The following is a 16,264-nucleotide window of genomic DNA, read 5'->3' as shown; positions in this document are numbered from 1 at the left end:
GATGCATCATGTAGGCCTATGAGAACATGAAAGAAGCAGGTTTGTGTGAGTCATAGTGCAAGAAAGACACACACACACACACACACACACACACACACACACACACACACACACACACACACACACACACACACACACACACACACACACACACACACACACACACACACACACACACACACACACACTCCAAGTCTGGAATTCAAAGTTTGCGTGAGTATTGGTATCAAAGTGTACTTAAAGTACCAAAAGTAAAAGTACTAAAACGTTTGAAAATAGCAGATCTACTGACTCTTTTTAGTCCAGAGTAGACTAAGAACTGTTTTATTCACTAGTTTTTGTATGTTCCTGATATGGCTGATGAATGGCTTGTGCCTCTATGTCCATGTATTGTTTATTTGTGCCTAAGGGTTAGGGTTAGGGTTAGGGTTAGGGTTAGGGTTAGGTGAGTGTCGTTTATTTCACTGTTTCTTGTATTTTTTTTATTTATATTTATGTTTTATTTATTTTAGCTACCTGCTGTGCTGTACAGCACATTGGTCCATGTGGGTTTTTAATGAGCTTTATAAATACACTTTACTTGATTTGACTTGACTTAGACTACTATGTAAACACAAACATATGGATAAATATGCTTATTTTATTATTTTAGAAAACAAATTCAGCAATTGATTATCAAAATATGTGTCTAGCATTACATTCAGTGAAGCAATAAACCCATTTTCACTGATAATGAAAACAAAAATGCAAAAGAAAATGCTAAATCAATACCACATACAAACAAAAGAAAGAAAAAGGTTGATTCTTTCTGGTGTGTTTTTTAAAGTACATTATTGTCAGGAGAGAGAAGAAAACAAACAAAACTAGAGATCTGTGGGAGATTAGCTAGTTAACTGGGTGACCTGTTACATTTGTCATAAAGCTTGGTGTTCATCTCAAAGCATTGTCACAAAACCTGCTGGTTGTCTGAAACTTTGTTTACCACGTGCCCTGTTTACCCCAGAACCCTCTACTTTGGCTTGTTATCTCTGCCAAGCCGAAGGCTGGGTGACAGAGATTATATCTGAGGTGTTGTGGTGGACTCCACATAGGTGATGACATCCTGGACCCATTTCTGAGTTGGGTCAGTACAGAATTCGCGACCATTCTTCATTGTGAAACTAGAACAGACAGAGATGGAGAGAAGAATTTTCATTATTAAAATGTTTCACTTCACATTTTGTTTCATCATTTCTTACTGGGTCACAAGACAATGCAGTTTCATTCATCATGATGGATACAGAAGTTTATTTTAGTAATATTAGCTGAGAGAGTCATGTCAACTTTAGCAGTTAATGAAATGTATTTTTTAACATTGTTCAAAATTTTGTTTTTTTTCAGCTGTGCACTGACGCATGGTAATTGTTTGACCACTATGTTTCTTTGCTACTGTGTTTTTGTTGTATGATGTTTTTTTGCTGTATATGACCTGTTGTGAAGTGCACAGAGACCCCTTGGGGTGATGTTGCACTATAGATATAAATACAAATAAACTGAAACTGAAACTGTAGCTCAAATCACAATCAAATTGATATAATTTGGTTTATACTCGTGGCATCTCTCTATATACATTCCAGGAATCTCTGTACAGTGTACTGTCTGTATACATGAGTGTCTTTCTATCTGTCTGTCTGTAAACATGATTGTCTGTCTGTCTGTCTGTCTGTCTGTCTGTCTGTCTGTCTGTCTGTCTGTCTGTCTGTCTGTCTGTCTGTCTGTCTGTCTGTCTGTCCTTTGCATATCTCGAGAACCGATCGACTCCACACTAGGTGGGTATATTGCTGAGGACCCAAGGAAGTGCTGTGTCGATTGTGAAGTCGAGCAGATGAGCTCTACTCCAAAAAGCAGTCTATGCTGTAATCTTTATAATGCAATTATTAGGTATATTTATTTTGTAATAATACCACAGCTAAGGGGGTTTGTACAATCACAATATATATGGCCTGGCATGAGTTATAACTAATGATTTAAAAAAAACATATCCATATTCTTGGCCAATAAAGTGCATAATATTTAATCCATCATTCTAAAAAAAAAAGAATCTACAGTAACTGGTAGCTGACATGATAGTTTGACAGTATTTGTCATCTTGGTATCTTGAATCTTGTGTGTAAACAGTGCTCTAAATACATATATATTACAATCTGTTAGTTGAACATAGTACTGATTCGGCAACAGATAAATTAAATGCTTGGAAATTGGACATTCTAGAAGACATTGATGACACAGATTGTGTCATCAAATTAAATGGTTAATGAGAATGTATATAACTCCTGTCAAACTCCATCATATGTCCGCTAGTACCCCAGATGTCTGTACTAAATGTTTAATTGAGAAAGGTACTTTATGTCATTGTAAGTGGGAGTGTCCCAAGATGCAAATGTTTTGGAATTAAGTCATAAAGTATCTGTCAGAAATCTTTAAAACTACAGTTCCTTTAAGTGCTAAACTCTCTGTACTTGGAATATATCCAAATAACTTTGTACAAACAACAAACCACACTTAAAATCTTGAACTTTAGACTTCTTCAAGCCAGGAGAGTTGTTGCACAATGTTGGAAAAACACGGATGCCCCAACATTAAGGATGTGGCACAGGGCACTTATGAACTGTATCGGTCTGGAAAGACTAACATATAGTTATGGGTAAGCAGAACGATTTTTGTCCAGCTTTGGGAAACATACATGAATGCTATGGAGATCATTACTTAAGAGAAAAGGAAACTGAACACTATATTTCTTATGGTAACGAAAGTGTAAACAATGTGATTTATTTGTTTCATGTATTTATCATTATTATTATTTGTATTATTTTTTTTGCAAGTGCAAGGGTATATGTGTATGATTGTGTGTGATAGTGCATGTATTGCATAAAACAAAAAGTAAATACAAATATATATATACATTTTTCTTTAACTATATTCTTCGAACATTTCTGCATGTCTAAATTTTTATAAAGCAATGCATTGATATTAAAAAGAACATGTACTGTACTTTGTAATGTGTACTTTTGAATATAATCCTTAAATATGTTTTAAAAGCATGTACTTTTGAATAATTATATATTATCTGTACTTTGACTCGAGTACTGGGGTCTAGTATTTGTCCACCACTGGTAAAACCTAATACTCACATGACGCCATACATAGGACAGTGAATGCTGGTGCGTTCGAATTTCGCCACTCTGTCCTTACGTAGGCGTATGGTGTAAAAGTTGAAGCAACAGTCACCTGGAGCATCGGCGTTGTCTGGAAGAGAGAGACAGAGTGAGAACGAGACATAGAGACACAAAGTGGAATAGCAAGAAAAACAAAACAATACGTAAATAACAAAGACAACTTTTGTCATCATTTAAAACAATGGTCTCCATCATGATTAAAACCAGTGGAGCCAATTTACTTACTCTGTTGTGCCAGGACATCCAGAGTTGAGAACAGCAGCATGCAGACCACTAGGATAACTGGCATCTTCTTCATCCCCATTGTCATCTTTAATATGATTGTATTATGTCAGTCTATACCTGTCAAGTTGTAACGATCTCTCTCTCTGTCTCATGGGTCTATATGTCTTAGGGTGGTAGTGTAGGTGGGTGGATACATGTGGGGGTGGGGGGGTAGGGTGGGGGGGTGTTACCAGACTTAAGGAAACAAACTGTAGTCAGTGTTTGCACAATGCATGCACACACACACTCACACTCACACACACACACACACACACACACACACACACACACACACACACACACACACACACACACACACACACACACACACACAGAAATGAAAATGAAATTCAAATAAGAGCTCATGTTGTGCAATAACACCTATTTTAGTGTGCGTGGGGATACCACAATAATTATTATATTAATTTGGTCGGACCTCCTTTGGTGTATTTTTTGTCTCTGTACATTTGCACATAATAATAATAATAATGAATTGCATTTATATGGCGCTTTTCTAAGTACTCAAACTTACTCAAAGCGCTTTACAATGGTTCATTCATTCATACAGGGGGGGGGCATTGGGATTTTGTCCTCTGCATTTACATCCTACCTATTAGGTAATATTAATACTGTATTTTTTAGGGGTTAAAGTGTCTTAAAGGGATAGTTCACCCCCAAAATGACTTTTTTCTATTGATTAGTCACCCCATGGAGACTTGAATTCATGGATATTTTTTCGTTTTTGTCTCAATCCTAAGCCAATAATTTGATGACGAGTGGACCGGTAGGCAGCGGTTCCGTTAGGAGACACAAAGGAGACTCTTTGTGTCTTCTACCGGAACCGCTGCCGGTCATCAAATTATTGGCTTAGGAATGAGACAAAAACAAAGAAATATCCAGGAATTTAAGTCTCCATGGGGTGACTAATCGATAGAAAAAAAGCCATTTTGAGGGTGAACTATCCTTTTAATGCCAGGAGCGAACCAGGTCCTTCTGATTCCGGGACAGCCTCTCTACCCATTACGCTATCCTACTGTACCAAAGTAAATTCTAAGTCTCCAACTACCCAACCCATTGCTTTGTAATTTTTATGATGTAGTAAATCCAATTAAAGTAATTCAAGTTGATTATTTATACAGTGGAGTTATGTTTTCTCTTAACAGGTAGTAGAGGAGGGGTACTCTTCATGTTTACTTCAGTTTTGTCTTTGTTTAATTGAAGAACATTTGGGCACATCCAATTGTTGATTTGTTCCATGCATTTACTCAGTGTTTGTATTGGACCATAGTCCTCTGGTGATACGGTTATGTAGATTTGTGTATCGTCTGCATAACTATGGTAGCTTATTGTTTTCCATAATCCAAGCTAGTGGGAGCATGTAGATATTGAACTATAGGGTGATTTGTGTCTGCACGGATGTGTAGTGATAGATACAAAATAGTCTCTGTTGTCTAAATATGATTCAAACCAGTTTAGTACTGATACTGTACCAGAAAGTCCCACCCATGCAGTTTTTCAATCTGTCACGTAATATATTGTGGTCGACTGTGTCAAATGCAGCACTGAGATCTAGTAGTACCAAGACTGAAATTTTACCACTGTCTGCATTTTCCAATTCCTGGCATGGTTTGGATCCACATGTCCCTTTAGGACAAAGTTATCCTGAGTGATCATCTATATCCTACGATGAGAAATGTTTTGCAAAAAGCGTCCTCCTGGTGGCGCTATAGCAGGCCCAAGTGAAACATTTGGGGCAGAGATCCTGCTCTGGCGTCGAGGGAGTGTGCGTGAACCAACCCGATCGCCCCCCAAACACGGTGAAATAGCACGGATTGACAAACGGCAATTCCGTGCATAGATGACTAGGAACTACGAAACTCCGTGCATAGGAGAACCATATTTGGGCAGTGGTGGCCTAAAGGTTAGAGGAGCGCCCTCGTTACCGGAAGGTTGCCGGTTCAAATCCCCGGACCGGCAAGAAAAATCTGGGTGGGGAAGTGAATGTTCACCACTTCCCCAACACCGCTGAAGTGCCCTTGAGCAAGGCACTGAACCCCAACTGCTCCAGTGGAGCTGCTTAGTGGCCAACAGCATAAGACTGTGGTTGTACTAGTCAGCTCCCAGGTTTTAATGTGTCTGTCTGTCTGTGTGTTTCTATGTGCAGGGCGTTGCTGAAAATGAGCACTTGTGCTCAGCTACTACCCTGGGTAAATAAAATAAAAGAATCCCCCCCATTAACTTCAATACGAGTCGGAGCCAGTCACGTGACTTTCTCTCTACGCTCTCCCCATCACGGTGAAATAACACGGATTACAAGTCCGTAACACAACATAACAATTAAAAAATAAAAATAATAATAGGGCTGCGTTCACTTCGCGCGTCTTACTTGTACTCTGCTTGTACATGCTGTGATGTTTCAATGTAATCGTCCTGTTACTGAGAGCCACACTCTAATTCCAGTGAATGTATTCTAAACATATACAAATGGCAATAAAGCACAAACACACACACACACACACACACACACACACACACACACACACACACACACACATCTATAGGGCTTAGCCCTTAGCCATGCCGTAAAAAAACTTCAAAAAAAAATATGAAAACCCATTGACTGTGGCCAGAGGATGTATCATGTAGGCCTATGAGTTTGTGTGAGTCATAGTGGAAGAAAGACAAAGACGCACGCACGCACACACACACACACACACACACACACACACACACACACACACACACACACACACACACACACACACACACACACACACACACACACACCTTCTACAGGTCTATGAAGAATGAAAGACTAAAAGGAGTGTGTCCACCTAATGACATTTATCTCAACCCTAAATGCAAAGACGTCATCTGCTGGCCATTGGAGAGCACTGAATACAACTGCAAAGTCATAGATATAACATGTCCCACACACATGGAACTTGTGTATCCGTGTGTACATCGTATTTCTATTTACACACTTATGACCCATATCCTGGCCTCTCTCCACTGGCTGCCAGTATGGTTCAAAATAGATTTTAAGATTTTGCTGTTTGTTTATAAAGCCCTAAATGGGCTGGTCCCCTCCAATATCACAGACCTTCTAAGGCAAGGCACTGAACCCCAACTGCTCCAGTGGAGCTGCTTAGTGGCCAACAGCATAAGACTGTGGTTGTACTAGTCAGCTCCCAGGTTTTAATGTGTCTGTCTGTCTGTGTGTTTCTATGTGCAGGGCGTTGCTGAAAATGAGCACTTGTGCTCAGCTACTACCCTGGGTAAATAAAATAAAAGAATCCCCCCCCATTAACTTCAATACGAGTCGGAGCCAGTCACGTGACTTTCTCTCTACGCTCTCCCCATCACGGTGAAATAACACGGATTACAAGTCCGTAACACAACATAACAATTAAAAAATAAAAATAATAATAGGGCTGCGTTCACTTCGCGCGTCTTACTTGTACTCTGCTTGTACATGCTGTGATGTTTCAATGTAATCGTCCTGTTACTGAGAGCCACACTCTAATTCCAGTGAATGTATTCTAAACATATACAAATGGCAATAAAGCACAAACACACACACACACACACACACACACACACACACACACACACATCTATAGGGCTTAGCCCTTAGCCATGCCGTAAAAAAACTTCAAAAAAAAATATGAAAACCCATTGACTGTGGCCAGAGGATGTATCATGTAGGCCTATGAGTTTGTGTGAGTCATAGTGGAAGAAAGACAAAGACGCACGCACGCACGCACACACACACACACACACACACACACACACACACACACACACACACACACACACACACACACACACACACACCTTCTACAGGTCTATGAAGAATGAAAGACTAAAAGGAGTGTGTCCACCTAATGACATTTATCTCAACCCTAAATGCAAAGACGTCATCTGCTGGCCATTGGAGAGCACTGAATACAACTGCAAAGTCATAGATATAACATGTCCCACACACATGGAACTTGTGTATCCGTGTGTACATCGTATTTCTATTTACACACTTATGACCCATATCCTGGCCTCTCTCCACTGGCTGCCAGTATGGTTCAAAATAGATTTTAAGATTTTGCTGTTTGTTTATAAAGCCCTAAATGGGCTGGTCCCCTCCAATATCACAGACCTTCTAACCCCTTATTCTAGGTCCCTCAGGTCAGCTGACTTGGGGTGACTGTGCCTTTGCTGTCACAGCCCCTAGACTATAGGGAGCAGCATTCCCTCTGTATCATATCTAACCTCCATTGACTCTTTTTAAGTCCAGATTCAAAACTAAATTGTATTCACTAGTGTTTTTTACCCTCCTGATGTGGCTGATATTTGCCTGATTTTAGCTACCTGCTGTGGTCTGTACAGCACTTTGGTCATTGTTGGTTGTTTTTAAATGTACTTTATAAATGCATTTGACTTGATTTGACTTTACTTTTACTTACTAAACGCAAACAAAAAATATGGATTAATTAGGAAATAAATGTGCTTATTTTATTGTTTTAGAAAACAAATTCAGCAATTGATTATTAAATACATGTTTAGCACTACATTCAGTAAAACAATAAACACATTTGCACTGATAATGAAAACACAAATGCAAAGGAAAATACAAAATAAATACCACAAATTCATACAAAAAAGAAAGAAAAAGGTTTATACTTTCTATCTGTTGTACATTATTGTCAGGATAGAGAGAGGAAAACAAACAAAAGTAACTACGTGCATTTACTCAAGTACTGTACTTAAGTACAAATTTGAGGTATTTCTACTTTACTGCAGTATTTTAAAATGTCTGTACTTTTACTTCTACTCCACTACATCTCAGAGGAAAATATTGTACTTTTACTCCTCTACAATTATTTGAAAACTTCAGTAACTTTGTAGATTTTGATTATTATTACAAAACATACGTTAACCACTTCAGCCCTATATATACATACATTTCGGCCATTTGAAAATAGCCGATCTACAAGCTCACAATGTGTCGCGATGCGACGCATTGTGAGCTTGTAGATCTGCTATTTTCAAAAGATTTGAAAACCTGAAATGGGACATTCTGCATAATGAGTACTTTTACTTTTATTACTTTAAGTATTTTGATGCCAATACTTTTGAACTTTTACTCAAGTACATTTTGAATTCCGGACTTTAACTTGTAACGCAGTATTTCTATATTGCAGTATTGATACTTTTACTTAAGTAAAAACATTGAGTACTTATTTCCACCACTGCCGGCTGGTTTTCTGGAACTCTGTTGTGCCAGGTGCCCCTGTATCCCCCAGATCCCTCTTCTTATTAGCTCTGCCAGGCCGAAGGCTGGGAGGCAGAGATTATGGATTCTGTGGCCTGTTCTCCACATAGGAGATGATCTCCTGGACCCATTTCTGGGTTGGGTCAGCACATAATGTGCGACCATTCTTCATTGTGAACCTAGAACAGACAGATAGAGAGATAGAGAGAAGATTTCCATTTTGTTACATCATTGCTCATGGGTCACTGCATGCAGATGGATAGATGATTTTAGCATTATTAGCTGTTTATAATATTTAGCTATTATTAGATTAATAGCTGTCATTAACTGTCAACTTTAGCAGTTTATAAAATGGGCAGCTCAAATCACAATCTAATTTATATAATCGGTTTATACTCTATTTTTAAAAGCATACACATTTGAATACTACATACTGTATTATTTGACAAGGAGTATCTATACTTTGACAATGTGCTGGGGTCTAGTCCATCAATGGTAAAAACCTAATATTCACACAACGCCATCCTTAGTGCACTTCAGGTGTGTGTGCAATAGTAAGTAAAACATAACACTCACACAACGCCATTGTTAGCGCAGTGAATGTTGGTGCGCTGGAATTTCACCACACCGTTCTTAGGCAGGCGATCGGTGTAAAACTTGAAGCAGCACTCAACTGGAGCAGCGCCGTTGTCTGGAAGAGAGAAACAGAGTGAGAATGAGACACAGAGACACAAAGTGGAATAGCAAGAAAAACAAACAAATAAGTAAATAACAAGACAACTTTGATCATCATTTAAAACAATGGTCTCCATCATGATTAAAACCAGTGGAGCCATTTACTTACTCTGTTGTGCCAGGACATCCAAAGTTGAGAACAGCAGCACGCAGACCACTAGAACAACTGGTATCTTCTTCATCCCCATTGTCATCTTTAAGATGATTGTAGTCTGTCAGTCTATACCTGTCAAGTTGTAACGATCTCTCTCTCTGTCTCATGTGTCTATATGTCTAGGTAGTGTAGGTGGGTGGATACATGTGGGGGTGGGGGTGTTGTTTCTAGAATTAAGGAAACAAACTGTGGTCAGTGTTTGCACGACACATGCATGCTACAGCTACACACACACACACACACACACACACACACACACACACACACACACACACACACACACACACACACACACACACACACACACACACACACACACACACACACACACACACACACACACACACACACACAGGTTTGTGTGAGTCATAATGGAAGAAGGAAACCATTGACACACACATCGATCATCATGCTACTCGTAGTAATTCCTGCAATATATTAAATTCAAATAAGAGCTCATGTTGTGCAATATCGCCTATTGTAGTGTGCGTGGGGATACCACAATAATTATTATATTAATTTGGTCGCCACTCCTTTGGTGTATTTTTTGTCTCTGTACATTTGCACATACGTGAATTTTGTCCTCTGCATTTGCATCCTACCTAGGTAATATTAATACTGTATTGTTTAGGGGTTAAAGTGTCTTAAAGAGATCGTTTTTTTCCTATGGATTAGTCACCCCATGGAGACTTGAATTCATGGATATTTTTTTGTTTTTGTCTCATTCCTAAGCCAATTATTTGATGACCAGTGGACCGGTATAGGCAGCGGTTCCGGTAGGAGACACAAAGGAGACTCTTTGTGTCTTTTACCGGAACCGCTGCAGATCATCAAATTATTGGCTTAGGAATGAGACAATAAAACTTCAGTTTTGTCTTTGTTTAATTGAAGAACATTTGGGCACATCCAATTGTTGATTTGTTCCATGCATTTACTCAGTGTTTGTATTGGATCATAGTCCTCTGGTGATACGGTTATGTAGATTTGTGTATCGTCTGCATAACTATGGTAGCTTATTGTTTTCCATAATCTAAGCTAGTGGGAGCATGTAGATATTGAACTATAGGGAATGCGTTACTCCGCATGCGATTTGTGTCTGCACAGATGTGTAATTAGCGATAGATACAAAATAGTCTCTGTTGTCTAAATATGATTCAAACCAGTTTAGTACTGATACTGTACTGTCACGTAATATATTGTTGTCGACTGTGTCAAATGCAGCACTGAGATCTAGTAGTACCAAGACTGAAATTTTACCACTGTCTGTATTTAAGTGGATGTCATTGAAAACCTCCTCAAGGACCCCTGGGGGTCCCTGGACCCCACAATGAGAAGCAGTGGGTCTAATGTCTCAGTCAGTGAGGAGGTGATATGGGACTAGACACTTGACGCACCTCATGATGAGTGTTGTGCAATAGTCATTCAGGCGACAGAGAGGAAATAAGCGAAATGGTGAGAATTATACAGAATTCACACCTTTATACTCAATTACACAGAAAGTGGCCACACATGCGCCATTCACACGTGCGCACAAGGAAACAAAAGTTCAAGGAAGGAGCCAGGGTTGCTAACCCCACACACACACACACACACACACACACACACACACACACACACACACACACACACACACACACACACACACACACACACACACACACACACACACACACACACACACACACACACACACAGAGGCTGGTTCTTCGGTTTGGAAGATCATAAGAAGAATAGAGTTGTAGGCATGGTACAGCCTGAACACAAGGTACCCCTTCAGTGAGGGGGTCCGGTGGCTCTGTGACGCAGTGGGGGCATTTTCCAATTCCTGGCATGGTTTGGATCCACATGTCCCTTTAGGACAAAGTTATCCTGAGTGATCATCTTTATCCTACGATGAGAAATGTTTTGCAAAAACCGTCCTCCTGGTGGCGGCGGTGCTATAGCAGGCCCATGTGAAACATTTGGGGCAGAGATCCTGCTCTGGCGTCGAGGGAGTGTGTGTGCGCAGTTTGGCTGCGGTCCAGCAAACGGTGCCAGAGATTAGTAGCCTGGTTCCAGACCATAGACCCCGCCCACTCTCTGAGTGCACTGCCTCTCTTGGTCTGGTGTTGTAATGTGAACCTCGGATTTATTCGGTACAAAAGGTACCGTCCAATGAGAGTCGGAGGTGGGGATCCCTTGTGATTGGTTTAGGGAAATTCGAACCCAATTCTAATTGGTTTAGGGAAATTCTAATCCCCTTGTAATCGTCTACACTCTAGCCAATGTCAGACTGAAGCTCCACGCAGCTTCAGTCTGACAATCAGGCTAAGAGATTAGCTGTCCACACACGGACAGGGCGACAGACACACACACGGACACACAGACACACGGACGGACGGACGGACAGGGTGCAAAACATAGTCTCCGCCATGCCTTTCGGCCTGGCGGAGACAATAAATAGACAGAGAGAAAAAACAAGCACAAAAAAAGAAGAGTCTACTAGTACATAGAATTAAGGAAACAAACTGTGGTCAGTGTTTGTTCTGAGGACAGAAAGCTAAGAGGTGGTATGTTAATACACATTATCTGCATCCTGAATGCACTGAGATGCTGCATAGACACGCATTTTATACACTTTAACTTATCATAACACTGTGTGTGTGTGTGTGTCTTCAATGCACTGCAGGATGCATGGATGAGCACTTTATCAAATTTCTACTTATTGCGAACGCGGAAGGAGGCGCGCCTCCGCCCAAGTGGAGCTTACTATGAAACCGTGCTCGGGTTGTGTGTGTGTGGCTCTGTGGCTCTGTGGCTCTGTGTGTGGCTCTGTGTGCACTGCCTGTGTGCAGCCGCGCCCCCATGTGACTCACCAAACCGACCCAACGCGATCGCCCCCGAAACACGGCGAAATAGCACGGATTGACAAACGGCAATTCCGTGCATAGATGACTAGGAACTCCGAAACTCCGTCCATAGGAGAACCATATTTGGGCAGTGGTGGCCTAAAGGTTAGAGGAGCGCCCTCGTTACCGGAAGGTTGCCGGTTCTAATCCCCGGACCGGCAGGAAAAATCTGGGTGGGGAAGTGAATGTTCACCACTTCCCCAACACCGCTGAAGTGCCCTTGAGCAAGGCACTGAACCCCAACTGCTCCAGTGGAGCTGCTTAGTGGCCAACAGCATAAGACTGTGGTTGTACTAGTCAGCTCCCAGGTTTGAATGTGTCTGTCTGTCTGTGTGTTTCTATGTGCAGGGCGTTGCTGAAAATGAGCACTTGTGCTCAGCTACTACCCTGGGTAAATAAAATAAAAGAATCCCCCCCCATTAACTTCAATACGAGTCGGAGCCAGTCACGTGACTTTCTCTCTACGCTCTCCCCATCACGGTGAAATAACACGGATTACAAGTCCGTAACACAACATAACAATTAAAAAAATAAAATAATAATAGGGCTGCGTTCACTTCGCGCGTCTTACTTGTACATGCTGTGATGTTTCAATGTAATCGTCCTGTTACTGAGAGCCACACTCTAATTCCAGTGAATTTATTCTAAACATATACAAATGGCAATAAAACACACACACACACACACACACACACACACACACACACACACACATCTATAGGGCTTAGCCCTTAGCCATGCCGTAAAAAAACGTCAAAAAAATATATGAAAACCCATTGACTGTGGCCAGAGGATGTATCATGTAGGCCTATGAGTTTGTGTGAGTCATAGTGGAAGAAAGACAAAGACGCACGCACACACACACACACACACACACACACACACACACACACACACACACCTTCTACAGGTCTATGAAGAATGAAAGACTAAAAGGAGTGTGTCCACCTAATGACATTTATCTCAACCATAAATGCAAAGACGTCACCTGCTGGCCATTGGAGAGCACTGAATACAACTGCAAAGTCATAGATATAACATGTCCCACACACATGGAACTTGTGTATCCGTGTGTACATCGTATTTACACACTTATGACCCATATCCTGGTCTCTCTCCACTGGCTGCCAGTATGGTTCAAAATAGATTTTAAGATTTTGCTGTTTGTTTATAAAGCCCTAAATGGGCTGGTCCCCTCCTATATCACAGACCTTCTAACCTCTTATTCTAGGTCCCTCAGGTCAGCTGACTTGGGGTGACTGTGCCTTTGCTGTCACAGCCCCTAGACTATAGGGAACAGCATTCCCTCTGTATCATATCTAACCTCCATTGACTCTTTTTAAGTCCAGATTCAAAACTACATTTTATTCACTAGTGTTTTTACCCTCCTGATGTGGCTGATATTTGCCTGATTTTAGCTACCTGCTGTGGTCTGTACAGCACTTTGGTCATTGTTGGTTGTTTTTAAATGTACTTTATAAATGCATTTGACTTGATTTGACTTTACTTTTACTTACTAAACGCAAACAAAAAATATGGATTAATTAGGAAATAAATGTGCTTATTTTATTGTTTTAGAAAACAAATTCAGCAATTGATTATTAAATACATGTTTAGCACTACATTCAGTAAAACAATAAACACATTTGCACTGATAATGAAAACACAAATGCAAAGGAAAATACAAAATAAATACCACAAATTCATACAAAAAAGAAAGAAAAAGGTTTATACTTTCTATCTGTTATTTAATACTTTCTATTATTGTCAGGATAGAGAGAGGAAAACAAACAAAAGTGACTACGTGCATTTACTCAAGTACTGTACTTAAGTACAAATTTGAGGTATTTCTACTTTACTGCAGTATTTTAAAATGTCTTTACTTTTACTTCTACTCCACTACATCTCAGAAGAAAATATTGTACTTTTACTCCTCTACAATTATTTGAAAACTTCAGTAACTTTGTAGATTTTTATTATTATTACAAAACATACGTTAACCACTTCAGCCCTATATATACGTACATTTCGGCCAATAGCCGATCTGCTATTTTCAAAAGATTTGAAAACCTGAAATGGGACATTCTGCATAATGAGTACTTTTACTTTTATTACTTTAAGTACATTTTGATGCCAATACTTTTGAACTTTTACTCAAGTACATTTTGAATTCCGGACTTTAACTTGTAACGCAGTATTTCTATATTGCAGTATTGATACTTTTACTTAAGTAAAAACATTGAGTACTTATTTCCACCACTGCCGGCTGGTTTTCTGGAACTCTGTTGTGCCAGGTGCCCCGGTATCCCCCCAGATCCCTCTACTTAATTAGCTCTGCCAGGCCGAAGGCTGGGAGGCAGAGATTATGGATTCTGTGGCCTGTTCTCCACATAGGAGATGATCTCCTGGACCCATTTCTGGGTTGGGTCAGTACAGAATGTGCGACCATTCTTCATTGTGAACCTAGAACAGACAGATAGAGAGATAGAGAGAAGATTTCCATTTTGTTACATCATTGCTCATGGGTCACTGCATGCAGATGGATAGATGATTTTAGTATTATTAGCTGTTTATAATATTTAGCTATTATTAGATTAATAGCTGTCATTAGCTGTCAACTTTAGCAGTTTATAAAATGGGCAGCTCAAATCACAATCTGATTTATATAATCGGTTTATACTCTATTTTTAAAAGCATACACATTTGAATACTATATACTGTATTATTTGACAAGGAGTATCTATACTTTGACAATGTACTGGGGTCTAGTCCATCAATGGTAAAAACCTAATATTCACACAACGCCATCCTTAGTACACTTCAGGTGTGTGTGCAATAGTAAGTAAAACATAACACTCACACAACGCCATTGCTAGGGCAGTGAATGCCGCTGCGCTGGAATTTCACCACGCCGCTCTTAGGCAGGCGATGGGGGTAAAAGTACTGAACTGGAACAGCGGCGTTGTCTGGAAGAGAAAGACAGAGTGAGAAAGAGACACAGAGACACAAAGTCAGGTTGTGGAATAACAAGAAAAAACAAATAACAAACTTTGATCATAAAAAAATGCTCTCTGTCATGATTAAAACCAGACGATCCAGTAGACTTACTGGATTGTGCCAGGACATCCAGAGATGAGAACAGCAGCATGAGAGAGAGACAGAGTGAGAATGAGACACAGAGACACAAAGTGGAATAGCAAGAAAAACAAACAAATAAGTAAATAACAAGACAACTTTGATCATCATTTAAAACAATGGTCTCCATCATGATTAAAACCAGTGAAGCCAAATTACATACTGTACTCTGTTGTGCCAGGACATCCAGAGTTGAGAACAGCAGCATGCAGACCACTAGAATAACTGGTATCTTCTTCATCCCCATTGTCATCTTTAAGATGATTGTAGTCTGTCAGTCTATACCTGTCAAGTTTTAACGATGTGTTTCTCTGTCTCATGGGTCTATATGTCTTAGGATGGTAGTGTAGGTGGGTGGAAACATGTGGGGGTGGGGGTGGTGTTACTAGACAAACTGTGGTCAGTGTTTGCATAACGCAGGCATGCATGCATACATACATACACACACACGCACGCACGTGCAGGGATGAACACTCTTCTATGCGGCACGGCCCTTAGGTGCCACGCGGCCCACGCCATAACTATGGGGATTATACTTTGCCTAAGGTGCATAAATCCCAGACAATTCCACTAGTGGGAAGACCAATAGTTAGTAGTATTGATT

At 40.2% G+C, this 16,264-nt stretch overlaps 3 protein-coding genes across 4 annotated transcripts; all 3 read right to left on the bottom strand.

Annotated features, from left to right (window-relative positions):
* Positions 1 to 954: 954 nt before the first annotated feature.
* LOC308103761 (C-C motif chemokine 3-like) lies at positions 955 to 15,939 on the bottom strand. 2 transcript variants are annotated; one of them, XM_080453919.1, is made up of 3 exons: positions 15,829 to 15,939; positions 3,171 to 3,285; positions 955 to 1,160 (listed from the first exon to the last, which is right to left on the bottom strand). In XM_080453919.1, exons 1-3 carry the CDS (start codon positions 15,911 to 15,913, stop codon positions 1,058 to 1,060), a joined length of 303 nt encoding a protein of 100 aa, XP_080310045.1. In that variant the 5' UTR covers positions 15,914 to 15,939; the 3' UTR covers positions 955 to 1,057. The 2 variants fall into 2 exon arrangements, with proteins under 2 accessions (XP_080310045.1, XP_080310044.1); XM_080453918.1 differs by lacking the exon at positions 15,829 to 15,939 and adding an exon at positions 3,441 to 3,560.
* Positions 8,018 to 9,731, bottom strand: LOC308103762 (C-C motif chemokine 5-like). The gene is made up of 3 exons (XM_080453920.1): positions 9,593 to 9,731; positions 9,325 to 9,439; positions 8,018 to 8,927 (listed from the first exon to the last, which is right to left on the bottom strand). Exons 1-3 carry the CDS (start codon positions 9,675 to 9,677, stop codon positions 8,828 to 8,830), a joined length of 300 nt encoding a protein of 99 aa, XP_080310046.1. The 5' UTR covers positions 9,678 to 9,731; the 3' UTR covers positions 8,018 to 8,827.
* On the bottom strand, positions 14,275 to 15,733 carry LOC308103767 (C-C motif chemokine 13-like). Its single transcript, XM_080453926.1, has 3 exons — positions 15,634 to 15,733; positions 15,386 to 15,491; positions 14,275 to 14,988 (listed from the first exon to the last, which is right to left on the bottom strand). The coding sequence occupies exons 1-3, from the start codon at positions 15,671 to 15,673 to the stop codon at positions 14,889 to 14,891; spliced, it is 246 nt and encodes an 81-aa protein (XP_080310052.1). The 5' UTR covers positions 15,674 to 15,733; the 3' UTR covers positions 14,275 to 14,888.
* Positions 15,940 to 16,264: the final 325 nt, after the last annotated feature.

The sequence above is a fragment of the Gymnoscopelus braueri genome (genome assembly GCF_963280865.1).
Source record: "Gymnoscopelus braueri genome assembly, chromosome: 16".
NCBI lineage: Eukaryota > Metazoa > Chordata > Actinopteri > Myctophiformes > Myctophidae > Gymnoscopelus > Gymnoscopelus braueri.
Note: the sequence above shows the minus strand (reverse complement) of the source record. Positions and strands in the feature narration are given on the sequence as shown.